This window comes from Bos grunniens, chromosome 3 (genome assembly GCF_055505025.1).
Source record: "Bos grunniens cultivar Pamir isolate PY7600 chromosome 3, Bosgru_T2T1.0, whole genome shotgun sequence".
NCBI lineage: Eukaryota > Metazoa > Chordata > Mammalia > Artiodactyla > Bovidae > Bos > Bos grunniens.
This window is the reverse complement of record NC_141167.1, coordinates 9,124,477-9,138,362: the sequence shown is the minus strand read 5'-3', so window position 1 is coordinate 9,138,362 and position 13,886 is coordinate 9,124,477. Positions and strand designations below refer to the sequence as shown.

The 13,886-nt window shown below is 44.1% G+C and overlaps 1 protein-coding gene across 2 annotated transcripts in view; it reads left to right on the top strand.

Moving 5' to 3' along the window:
* CSMD2 (CUB and Sushi multiple domains 2) overlaps positions 1-13,886 on the top strand; it is a 693,739-nt gene that overhangs the window by 642,928 nt on the left and 36,925 nt on the right. For both annotated transcript variants that reach the window (XM_086378081.1, XM_086378078.1), the window contains exons 54-55: positions 1,412-1,585; positions 4,538-4,726. In XM_086378081.1, the coding sequence (XP_086234207.1) occupies positions 1,412-1,585; positions 4,538-4,726 (363 nt within the window). The remainder of the gene's footprint in view (positions 1-1,411; positions 1,586-4,537; positions 4,727-13,886) is intronic.

Genomic DNA, 13,886 nt, shown 5'->3' with positions numbered 1-13,886 from the left:
TGGAGCCTGGACAACTACAGTCCATGGGTTCACAAAAGAGCTGGACACAACTTAGCAGCTGAACAACTTCCTGTATGTCAGGCACCGGTCCAGACACAGAAGATACAGCAAGGAGGGGGATAGAGTCCCTGCCCCAGGGAGCTTCCGTTCAGGTGGAGAAAGACTAGCAATGAGTAAGGAAGTGCGCTCAGAGTGGGCAAAATGCTGTACAGAAAAGCAAGCCGGGCAAGAAGGTTCGGCAGTGCTGGGCGGCTATTTATCTGGCTGTAATGGCAAGTCTAGCTGCTATGGTGGCATTTGAGGGGAGACCTGAGGATATGAGGGCAGAGGCCAAGGAATGTTTCAGCCAAGAGGAAGCTAGTCCAAGGCTCTGGGGCAAGACCTTGTTTAGTACATTCAAGAAAAGTCGAAGAGACCAGTGCCACTGTGGCGTGAACTCCACTCCTGAGAGGAGGAGGTGAGCCTGAGCCCAGTAAGCACCAAAGCGTTCTCCCCCTTCCTTGCCCAGGGCTGGACAAGTTACACGGCGAAACAGAGTCATGGGTGGACACCAAAATACCACCTTTATTCCTGATAAAGTTTCAGTTGGAGCCGTAGCTTAAAGTGAGAGCCAAATGGAACTTGCTAAATAAACCCCAGGAGGGGTGGATTCACACACAGTCAGAGCAGCACTGCCCTGGGTTGGGCGTGACTCCATTGTAGAGGGAGGGGAAGGCAGGGGAGAACCTGCCTCTGCTGGAGGGCTGGGGGGAGCCTCGTTGCCTGCAGGCTGCCCATCTCAAGAGGAGGAAGGCAGGGCTGAGCCTTCATCCTTCCCAAACTGCACAGAGGGGCCGCTTCCAATTACCCCAGGCAGGATAGAGAAGAGAGCACAGGGAGAGGCCAGGAAGTCCGTGAGCTGAACTGCCTTCACATGGAGTAGGGGAGGGACTGTGCCCGCCTAAGAACTCCGATGCCCGCTGGTCTATTGGGGTGACCAGTCCCTCCCCACAGGCGTGGTTTGTACTGACCCTGGCTCCATCAAGACTGGCCCAGGAACTTAGGCTGGTCTGACTCCTCGGAAGGGTAGTCACCAGGGTATCTGGCAAAGAATGGAGATGAGTAGCTGAAGAGATCAGGGAGAGGAACTGAGGCAGGACCAGCTGCCTGGGCGAAGGAGAAGGATGATACGCCCTAATGCCCTAGGGCCCTTGAATGACTTCTCTCAAGCAGTCCATGCTGTGGACACGCCTTCAAGGAAAAGGGACTGTCCCCATGCTGACTTGACAAAAACAGAGTTTTGTAGCAAAAGAAACTAAAGTCAGACCTAGGGCTGTGCTTCGCTGCTGGGCCTGAGAGAGGCCATGTGAGGAGAGGACAGACGGGATGGGGAACAACAGGAGGGCTGACCGCTCGTCTGTTTCGATTGCAGCAATTACCTGTGGACACCCAGGCAACCCGATCAACGGCCTCACCCAGGGCAGCCAGTTCAACCTCAACGACGTGGTCAAGTTTGTTTGCAACCCGGGCTATGTGGCTGAGGGGGCTGCTCGATCCCAGTGCCTGGCCAGCGGGCAGTGGAGTGACGTGCTGCCCACCTGTCGAAGTGAGCCACCCTTCCTCCCCCCCCACACCCGACCCCCAGTACCGCTCCCACCTGTGGTCTGTGACCCATGAGCGGAAGTCAGGGGATTCTGTCATGGTGCTACGTTGACTCAAATAGGGAAAACTCGGGGCAGAGAAGGGTCACAGATGGAGCATTTCTCTCCCCCCAGATAGAGCCATGTCAAAATTCTTCACTGGTTATAGAAAGAAAGCGAAGGAAGTTTCATCTTTCAAAACAGAAATGGAAAGCAGTCTTTTGTTTACATTTCATAGAACCGATGGTTCATCATTATCATATAGAGCCCCATTCTTAATGAAAAAAAAAAAAAAAAGGAAGGGTTGAAATGGGACATAAAGCAGAATCTAGGGGTTGGGATGAAGAGGAGGAGAAGAGAAGAAACTAAAGACTCAAGAGGCAGACCTGACATGGAGGATATTCCAGTCCCACCCAGACTATTTCAGGAAATAGCTCCTGAAGCTTTTACAGGCTTCTCACTGCAATGAAGGCTTCCCAGGGGGCTCAGTGGTAAAGAATCTGCCTGCCAAAGCAGCAGATGCAGGAAATGCGGGTTCGCTCTTTGGATCTGGAAGATTCCCTGGAGGAGGAAATGGCAACCCACTCCAGTATTCTTGTCTGGAGAATCCCATGGACCAAGGAATCTGGCAGGCTGCAGTCCAGATTGGACACAACTTGGCAATGAAGCACACATGCACACACCCAGCAATGAGGGGCCTTGGGGCCGTCTGCCTCTGCCCGCGAGTGGCCTGGCAAGCTCGCTGAGGTTTGAACGGAGGGTCAGACTGGCTGAACAGGAGCAATCCCTGCCCTGGTGTGACCTGTGACCTGCTGTAAGGGGTGAGGGCTTAGACTCCCTTGGGTGATGGTCCTCCTCCAGTGTTGAGGGTACATGGCGATTGGCTGTGCAGTGTGTCACAATTTATTTGTAATTGACATTAAAGGACCAAATTTTTCAAATGATGCTTTAGAATCCATCAAGATACCTTCACAACTAACCTTAAAATAACGTACCGCTCAACACTTCAAGGTGCCATTGTGAATGAGAGAAGAATCCAGGGAATGCAGGGGAAATTGCCATGACCTTGTGTTGTGCCCGGCTTCCATCACCTCTCCAGGAAGGAGGGAGTTGAGACTGATGCTTTGGGCTATGTTTATCCCATGATCCCCTCTCCTCAAGAACTGTGCTGTCTCTCCCAGACATGTTCTGTCCTGTAACTTCAGCTCCCCAAACCCCAGCCCCTTCCCAGGGTGCTGGTCTTGGAAAACAGAAGACTGGGGTAAAATCTTAGAAATCGTGGCCTCTGGTCCTGCTCCCCACCCCCACCCCAGCTCATTCTCCTGACGGAATGTCCTGCCAAAAACACAAATCTGATCAAGTCACTCCCTGTTGGAAACACCTCCCAAGACTTCCCATTGCCCTTAGGATAATAATAGTCTCCTTGGCTGGTTTACGGGCCCATGGGACCTGGCCCAGCCTCCAGTCCAGCCTCATTCTTCACCACTTGCTTGGCCCCCAGCCTCACCACTGCCTTGGGTCCCAGCCACACTGAGCCTCTTTTGTTTCCTCACAGGTGCCCTGTGCCTGTAAGCCCCTCGGGGCCCCAGACACAGCTTCCTCAAATGCATTCTTCTCTGTCCCCTCCCACCATTTCTTTGTCCGGGTGACTTCTACCCAGTCATCAAGAGCCAGCCTAAAGGTTGCTCCTTCTGGGGAGACTTTCTTGCCCTGCCCCATGCACTGGGCTAGAGGCTCTGCTTTGTGCTTCCAGAACATTCTCTGCTGCCCCATCAGAGCACTTACCAAACAGTATCATTGCTGGTTTGTCCCTTTCTCTCTAGACCAGCAGTTCCTAACTGGGTATGATTTTCCTGTTCCCCTATTCCCACGGGGGACAGATGTCAAAAGATGTCTTTGGTTGTCACAACTGGAGAGTTCCTATTGGCATCTAGTGGCCAGAGGCCAGAGACACTGTTAAACATCCTACATCCTACAGGACTGCCCCCACCATAAATAATTATCAGCCCAAAATATCCACAGTGCCAAGGCAGAGAAACCCTACTCCAGACTGTAAATTCTGTCATATCCTTACTGCCCAGCACGATGCTTGACACTCAGTATATCACAGTAAACAGCATGAATGAATGAATGCAGCTTACCTGTTTTGTGACTGCAACCTCTCTTAGCCTCAGAGAGGGTCCTCAGAAGTTAAAAATAGCTCACACTTTAAAGGCTTATCAAAAGTTTCAAGTACTGACCCTGCCTGCCTCATACGACTCATATGAGGTTTGGGTTAATGGTATGAAAGTGTTTTGAAAGTCCAAGTTCACATCATGGGTTGTAAACAGTATTGTCATGACTCTCAAACCTCACTCTGATTTTGATAAGCTGCTTTGGAACCATTTCAGCATTTAAAAGTCAAATTGATCCCCGAGGATTACTCTCCCCTGGAAATACTCATAAAAGTGATTAAAACAGTTTCTAGAGAAGCCCATCCCCTTTCCACAGCTCCGCTGTGGGAGACACACTGTGCTGGGGATGGGTTCACCAACGGGGGGCATTCCTGCCCTCAAGGGATTCATATCAATAGAACTTTGACACACCATCAAGCAATGAGGCTTATGCCAGGACCACCAAGGGGGGAGAGTTAACCAGTCTGGGAGGAGGTGGGGAGGCTTCTGCAGAGGGGTGATGTCTAGCTAGACACAGAAGGATGAATCCCTTATCCAGGTGGCCAAGTTGAGGGGAGTACAGCAGCCTGAGGACCAGCTTAGCTTCCCAGGAGGATCTGCTTTCTGTAGCCTCTCTTGGTCTGGAAATTTTGCTCTACTGGGAATACATTCCTGTTTGGACTTCTGAATTCCCATTTAAAAGCATAAAAAAAAAAAAATCCTCACATCCAGGTCTCTGCGTCTAATCATCCTGTTCTATTGCAGTCATCAACTGTACAGATCCTGGGCACCAAGAAAACAGCGTTCGTCAGATCCACGCCAGCGGCCCGCACAGGTTCAGCTACGGCACAACTGTGTCTTACCAGTGCACCCACGGATTCTACCTCCTGGGCACCCCAGTGCTCAGCTGCCAGGGAGACGGCACATGGGATCGCCCCCGCCCCCAGTGTCTCTGTAAGTACACGTCATTTACTCGCAGTGATCACCTGAGCACACTGGCAGGATGGTCCATGTCAGAGGACAGCCTCCTGTGTGTGTGTGTGTGTGTGTGGTCACAGTGATGGTCACTCAGACTGCTCTCTGGATGTCAGAGCCCATCTTGGGCTCCTCTTGGTTAGTTGTGTGTGTGCGTGTGTGTGTGTGTGTGTGCATGTGTGTGTGCACGTGTGTGTGTGTGCACGCGTGTGTGTGTGCGCGCTCAGTGGTGTCCAACTCTTTCCATCCCTGGTGGCTCAGACAGTGAAGAATCTGCCTGCAATGCAGGAGACCTGGGTTTGATCACTAAGTCTGGAAGATCCCCTGGAGAAGAGAATGGCAACCCACTCCAGTATGCTTGCCTGGAGAATTCCATGGACAGATAAGCCTGGTGGGCTACGGTCCATGGGGTCGCAAAGAGGCTGACACGACTGAGCATCTGACACGTTGGGTTAGATGCCCCACCGATTCTCAGTCTCTCTCCCGGCTACAGGCTTACTCCCTTTCCTCTCTAATGCTGTCAGCAACCCCTTCAGTCTCCAAGGCTCCCTTCCTTTGGCGGTCCTGGCTGCGTAGTGGAAACCTGTCTCCCATTTTACTGCCTCCTTGATTTTCCAGAAAGACATCACATGAACCCCCTTTTTTAAAGGACTGAAGCAGAAATGCAACAGACCCTGGAGGCAGACAGACCTGGATTTGAATTCTGGCTCTGCCCCTAAACAAGCTGTGTGATTTGAGAGCCTCCGTTTCTTTGTCTATATCAATGATGCTAATGCCTGTTCCATAGGATTATTAGAGAATTAAATGAGAACACCCATTAAAAGTGCCTACTCAGTCGCTGCTCAATAAACAATAACTGCTTTAAAAGATATTGGGGAAAAATACAGGGCCAACATGTAGGGAAAAATAGGATGAGGGAGGCACTAAGAATCCTGACATCGGGTTGCTAGCCTCACATCCAGAAGAAAAAACAGTTCCTTAGGCCCCTGCTCCCGCATCTTGTTACTAACCATGAGCCCCGGGGGTTGCTCTCTCTCCTGTCTTCCTAACAGCAGAGGTGAAGATGCAGTCCAGAGGGGCTGATGCGTATTGAGTTGGGCCATTCTGCAGTCCACCTATCTGTGGTGGCTCATACATACTTTGGCCCCTCAGTCGGAATGACTCCATCTCCTTATGCCCCTGTGCCTCTAGGTATGATAGGAGGCTGGTTCACCTACTCACCTGCCCATAGTTCCCTTGTCTGAGGACCCCACCCTGGCCATGCAGCCCCATTCATGACTGAAAAATCATCTGGGGTTGGAAATGGACCGCCACCTGTGTGCAGCAGTGGCAGCTGAGATTCTTGTATTTGAGAAAACAAATAAAAATAGCCTTTGGAGAAAAGCTTTCACTCTTTCACCATTAAGCCTGATGTTAGCTGTGGGATTTTTGCAGATTTCCTTTATCAGATTGAGGAAATTCCCTTCTACTCCTAATTTGTTGGACAGTTTTCCCATGAAAGGCTGTTGGAATTTTTTAAATGATTTTTCTACATCTATTGAGATGATCATGTGGTGCTTTTCCCCCCCTCATTCTATTAGTATGGTGTATTACATTGATTGATTTTCATGTGTTGAACAACTCTTGTGTTCTTCGAACAAATCACATTTGGTCACGGTAAAATTCATTTTAATGTGCTACTGGATTTGGTTTGCTAGTATTTTTGTTGAGGATTTTTGCAACTGAATTCGTAAGGAATATTGGTCTGTAGTTTTCTTTCCTTATGATATCTTTGGCTTTGGTGTCAGGGCAATGCTGACCTCATGGAATGAGTTGGCAATTTTCCCTTTTCCTCTATTTTTAGGAATAGTTTCAGAACTATTCCTGGTATTATTTCTTCTTCAAAATTTTCATAGAATTCATCAGTAAAATCATCTGGCCCTGGACTTTTCTTTGTTAAAAGTTTTTTGTTATTGACTGATTCTATTTATTTGATATAATTCTTTTCAGATATTCCATTTCTTCTTGAGTTGGTTTTGGCAGTTTGTGTGTTTCTAGGAATTTTTCCATTTTGTTTAGTTTATCTAATTTATTGGTATATAACCGTTCATATTCATCATATTCTCCTATGATGCTTTTTGCTTTTGTAAATTCAGTTGGTAGTAACATCTCCACTTTAATTCCGGATTTTAGAATTTGATTCTTCTCCCATCGCTGTATCTCTCTCTCTCTCTCTCTCCCCCTCCCTCTCTGTCACTTTCTCTCTCTCTCTCATACATACACACACACATCAGACTAGACACATTTGTCAATTTTCTTGATCTTGTCAAAGGACCAACTTTTGATTTTGTTTATTTTCTCTATTGTTTCTCTATTTTGTTGATCTCTGCATTAGCCTTTTTAATTTCTTTTCTTCTATTTGCTTTGGGTATATTTTGCTCTCTTTTTCTAGTTTATCAGAGGGGAAGTTTAGATTTTTCTTCTTTTTAATGTAGGCATTTACAATTATAAATTTCCCTCCAGCACTGTTTCACTGTATCTCCTAAGTTTTGGTATGCTATTTTTTCATTTTTTTTCACCTCAAAGTATTTTTTAATCACTCCCCTGATTTATTCTTTGACTTACTGATTATTTAGGAGAGTGTTATTTAATTTCCATATACCCGTGAATTTTTCACATTTCCTTCTTTTGTTGATTTCTTGTTTCATAGCATTTTGCTTACAGAATGCACTTGATATGATTTCAGTCTTTTAAAGTTTATGGAGATTTATTTTATGGATTAACATATGGTCTACCCTAAATAGATGAGGCTTCCCTCATAGCTCAGCTGGTAAAGAATCCACCTGTAATGCAGGAGACCTGGGTTCAATCCCTGGGTTGGGAAGGTCTCCTGGAGAAGGGAAAGGCTACCCACTCCAGTATTCCGGCCTGGAGAATTCCACGGACTGTATAGTCCATGGGGTCACAAAGAGTCGGACACGACTGGGCGACTTGCACTTTCACTTTCTTCTAGATAACGTTTCGTATGCACTTGAGAAGAGTGTTTATTCTTCTCTTGTAGGGCAGAGTGCCCTGCAGATGATGGTTAGGTCTAGTTGGTTTATAGTATATTCTGGTTGTTCTAACCGTGATTTAAAGTGGGGTGTTGGGAACTCCTGCTGTTATTGCTGATTTGTCTGTTTCTCCCTTTAGTTCTGTTAGTTTCTGCTTCAGATATTTTGGGGCTATGTTATTAGATGCATGTATGTTTATAGTTGTGTATCCTCTTGATAAAATGTCTTTTTATACTATAGAATGTTCTTCTTGTGCCTAGTCACAGTTTTTGTCTTAAAGGCTACTATGTTAGAAATTAGGATAACCACTCCAGTTATGTTTTGGTTATTATATCCATAATATATCTTTTTGCCACCTTTTTATTCTCAGTCTGTTTGTGTCATCGGCTCTGAAGTGCATCATTTGTAGACAGAATATACTTGAATCATGTTTTTTTTCCACTTTGCTAATATCTGCCTTTCACATGTTTAATCCACATTTAATGTGGTGATTGATAAGGTAGGTTTTATATATTCCATTTTGCTATTTGTTTCCTATGTATCATGTCTTTTTTATTGGTCCTCTATTCTCTTGCTGGCTTCTTTTGTATTAAATAGATTTTTTTAGTGTACCATTTTAAATGATTGTTGTTTCTTTGACTGTGTATGTTTTTTAAATTATTTGGACTCCGGGAGTTGGTGATGGACAGGGAGGCCTGGTATGCTGCGATTCATGGGGTCACAGAGAGTCGGACACGACTGAGAGACTGAACTGAACTGAACTGAATAGTTACTCTGGAAATTACAATTAACATCTTAACTTATAGAAGCATCAGTTCAGTTCAGTTCAGTCACTCAGTCGTGTCTGACTCTCTGTGACCCCATGAATTGCAGCACGCCAGGCCTCCCTGTCCATCACCATCTCCCGGAGTTCACTCAGACTCACATCCATCAAGTCGGTGATGCCATCCAGCCATCTCATCCTCTGTCGTCCCCTTCTCCTCCTGCCCCCAATCTCTCCCAGCATCAGGGTCTTTTCCAGTGAGTCAGTTCTTCGCATGAGGTGCAAAGTATAGCAGCATAGTTTGGATTAATACCAACTGAATTTCAATTGTATACAAAAACATTGTCCTTATATAGCTCCATTACCTCTATATCCTTTGTGTTGTTATTGTTATACACATTACATCTTTATACATTGTATGCTTATCAACAAAGGTTTCCAGTTATTGCTTTATGCAGTTTCTCAAGCAGGAAGAAAATAGAGTTACAGACAAAAAGTATGCTTATGCTATACTGTGTATTTACTTGTGTGGTTACCTTTTCCAGTGTTCTTTATTTCTTCACATGGCTTCAAGTTCTTTCATTTCAAGCCTAAAAGACTTCCTTTAGAATTTCTTTATCATTTAGAATTTCTTTCTAGGTTTGCTACTGACACAGTCTCTCAGTTTGTGTTTTTCTGGAAATATTTTAAATTCCCTTTCATGTTTGAATGATAGTTTTGCTGGATATAGAGTTCATGGTTGAAAGTCTTTTCTTTCATCACTGTAAATAGGTCAGATTATTGGTGTATGGGGGGTGGGGTGCTGAAACTCCAATACTTTGACCACCTGATGTGAAGAACGGACTCATTTGAAAAGACCCTGATGCTGGGAAAGATTGAAGGTGGGAGGAGAAGGGGACAAGAGAGGATGAGGTGGTTGGATGGCATCACTGACTCAATGGACATGAGTTTGGGTAAATTCTGAGAGTTGGTGATGGACAGGAAGGCCTGGCATGCTGCAGTCCATGGGGTCTCAAAGACTCAGACACGAGTGAGCGACTGAACTGAACTGAATTGATGGGTTTTAAATCCACCATCTTATTTTATGTTTTCTGTTTGTTCTACCTATTAGTTTATTTTTATTTCTTTATTTTATTTTTAAAACCCACAATGTGTTGTTGTTGTTCTCTGCAGTTATTGTTCACTTAGATTTGCTCACGTATTTGTCACTTTCTTTGCTCTTCATTCCCCTTCTCATATCTTCACCTTCCATATGAGATTATTTTCCTGCAGTTTGAAGACCGTCTTTTAGAATTTTATTTAGTGAAGATCTGCTGTTAGCAAACATTCTCAGTTTTTGTGATACATTTATTTGTCTCATTTTTTAAGATATTTTTGATAGGTTTAGAAATTCAAGTTGGCAGTTATTTTTTTTTAGCCCACTAAAGGAGAAGGCAATGGCACCCCACTCCAGTGTTCTTGCCTGGAAAATCCCATGGATGCAGGAGCCTGGTAGGCTGCAGTCCATGGGGTCGTGAAGTCGGACACGACTGAGCGACTTACCTTTCACTTTCACTTTTCACTTTCATGCATTGGAGAAGGAAATGGCAACCCACTCCAGTGTTCTTGCCTGGAGAATCCCAGGGATGGGGGAGCCTGGTGGGCTGCCGTCTATGGGGTCGCACAGAGTCGGACACAACTGAAGCGACTTAGCAGCAGCAGCAAAGGAATTTAATATCTTCTGACCTCTTTTGTTGCTGTTGAAAAACCAGCTGCCAGTCATTCACTCCTTTGTAAGGTCTTTCTCTGTCTTTGGTGTTTGGAATTCTTCCTGTTTATTAAATGGGAAGTTTACTGGATCACAGGTCTAGGCTGACACGTTTTCTCTTGGCACTATTGCCGACTTTCATTTTTAGTGATAAGTCTTCTGAAGTCTAAATTATTTTAGGTAGTCCATTTTTTTCTCCCTCACTGACTTCAAGCTTCTCTCTCTTTTGCTGGCATTCTGAATTTTCCTGCATTATGTTTAAATATTTTGTTTCCCATTCTTAAGATTCGTTAGACTTCCTGGATTTTTCTGCTATCTGGGGAATTCTTAGCTACTATTTCAGTAGACATTGTCTCCCGCTTCATTCTCCTCCTTTACTATTTCTGAACCCCAGCATTAGATCTTCTTGTGCTTTTCTCTTTGTCCTTGAAATTCTCATTCATATTTTCCATCTCTGATAAATTACTCAAGGTCTGTTTTTACCATTCAGTGATTATCTTTTTAGCTAGGTCTAAGCTGAGGTTTAACTGAGTTCCCATTTCCAATTATTTATTTTGCATTTGAGAAATAAATGCATTATTTGTTTTTTCACATTTGCTTACTTATCTCCATAGTGTATTTTTCCTATATTAACTTGTTCCTTTTTCATATTTAACATATTAAATGTACTTATTATATATTCTATATCTGATACTTCCAATATCATTATCTTTTCAAGTCTGATTCTGCTATTGTCATTTCTGCTGATTCTCACTCTTGGTGACTTGTTTCTCCTTGTTTTATTATGTTTACATTGTGATCTTTTGACTGATCTTAATCTGTGGGAATCAGGAACCAGGGTCTCAGTCTGACAGAAGCCAAAGTCTAAAAACCAGCTAGGCATGATCTCTCAAAACAAAAATGGCTAATGCCCAGAAGTTGCTGATATATATATATATATATATATATATATATATATATTTTTTTTTTTTTATTACAGAAAGCCAGTGGTCCCTTCTTTTTCTTGTTGGGATTTATAAGGTGCTAAACTGGCGCTAATGGTAAAGAACCTGCCTGTCAATGCCGGAGATGCAAGAGACATGGGTTTAATCCCTGCGTTGGGAAGATCCCCTGGAGGAGGACGTGACAATCCACTCCAATATTCTTGCCTGGAGAATCCCATGGACAGAGGAGCCTGGCAGTCTATAGTCCATGGGGCCACAAAGAGTCAGGATGACTGAAGCAGCTTAGCATGCATAAATAGCATGCAAACTCTACTTACACTAATTACTAAGCCCGCCACATTATATTGTTATTAAGGACATGGAAACCAAGGGACAGACTGTTCTTTTTGGAGCAGGTGCAGGTTTTTCCAAGGCAGGCCCCATTCAAAGACAACCATGTGTATTACTTAGTCTAAATATGAACTTCAGCAAGATTCCCAGTAAAGGGATATACTAGCATCAGAACCTAGTTAGGCTATTCAGTTGTTGATGAGAGGAAATCTAGACATCTTCCCTGTGATTTGGTGCTGTTCAGTCGCTCAGCCGTGTCTGACTCTTTGTGATCCCATGGACTATAGCATGCCAGGCTTCCCTGTCCTTCACCGTCTCCTGGAGCTTGCTGATTTTGTAAGACTATTTCAAAAACACAAGCCCTGAGGAACTTCCACTGACTGTAAGGCTCTAGATCCCAGGTGATTCCCAGTAAAACCATTTTCACTGATGTCTCATGGTCATCATAACATTTTTTAGTGGACTAATTGCGTTTCTAATCCTGCTGCTGCTGCTGCTAAGTCGCTTCAGTCGTGTCCAACTCTGTGCGACCCCATAGACGGTGGCCCATCAGGCTCCACCATCCCTGGGATTCTCCAGGCAAGAACACTGGAGCAGGTTGCCATTTCCTTCTCCAGTGCATGAAAGTGAAAAGTCAAAGTGAAGTTGCTCAGTCGTGTCCGACTCTTAGCGACCCCATGGACTGCAGCCTACCAGGCTTCTCCATCCATGGGATTTTCCAGGCAAGAGTACTGGAGTGGGGTGCCATTGCCTTCTCCTAGAAGATCCAATTATCTGTGAATAGGGTTGTGGCAAATTATGGAGGACTATACATATCCCCTAGTCAACCTGTTCCTTCCAGGTGACAGCAAACTGCTTTAATTGGTGTGGATATGCAGGTACCAAGCAAAATGCATGATCCGGGTCTATGTTATATGCTGTTTCCCTGATAAAATGCTTTAGAAAAAGTGGAAGCTGGAGGTGGCTGGCCATTCATACAACTTTCATTCTTAGGGTTTAAGAACCAGTGTGGGGGATCCTTTTCATTTTGCCATGGGACTCAGCACAGTCCACACCCAAGCATGAACTGCTGGTTTGTACTATTGCTTTTTGCTTAATTGCAACTTTGTATTTTATCAATCTCTTGTTATTCTGTGTAATGCAGGGAAATCTGCTATTATTAGGAGTGACAAATATCTATCTTGCCTATTTTTATATACACATTTAAGCTTAATACATAGTAAGCAGCTAAAGAGCCACTGCAGAAACTGGAATGATCCAAAGAGACCCCATTTGGACATGGCATGAATATGGAAAACATTAATTTTTTTATATTGACAAACTGAGAAATGCAGCAATATCTATTCCCCTTGTCTTTGTTCTTCACCTCTTAAGTTTTTGTGCAAACATACATTGAATGAAAGTCATTTCTCTTTATTGTTATCCTCATATGTCCTTTTCTTTTTTTTTCTTATCCACAACAGCCAAATCGTACTGGCATTAATTTTTCTTTTCTCCAAGCATTATTATTGTTCACTTCTTCCTCCTTTAAATGAGCAAATCGTGGGAAAGGAATAAAACAATAGAGTATACTCTAGTTGCTAATTTTACAGACATTCAACTAGCCTAGATCAAGCCAGTAACAAAGAAAAAATAAGTTTAGGCACTGTATATGGTTTTTCAGAGATTATTCAATATTACCATAATTTGACACTATCCTCAAATTCCCCAAAGAAACATTTTAAAACCAAACAAGAACATCATAAAAAGTAATCAGTTGCAATTACAGAAATCATTATGGATAGCCAATATAAATGTGTACATATGTACACCAATAGACATGAACAGAAATGTTCTTATCAGCATTATTCATAAGAGTACAAAACTAGAAATAACCCAAACATCCATCAATAAGAAATAGCTGGTGAAATGTGATATATATCTCCATAGCACTGTGACAGTCAACCTTGAAGATGTTCCCAATGCCCCCCACCTCCTGGTATTCATACCTTTATGTAGCATATTCCTAACTTGTCCCAGAGTTAGTCTGTGTGAGGTGGTGTGATTTACAAAGCTAGGTTATAAAATACATGCCATCTCCACCTGGCTTTCCTGGATCAGCCACTCTGGGGGAAGCCAGTCGAGCCTTCAGATGAATGCAGTCATCACTCTGGCTATAACCTCAGGGGGATTCTGAGTCAGAACCACCTGCTAAGCCTCTCCCAAATTCCTGACCCATATCATCAAAATAGATGTTTATTGTTATCTAGGCTTTGGGGCAGTTTGTTACACAGCAAAGGATAACTAACACACATGGTGTACTATATAGCAGAGATCAGCAAAT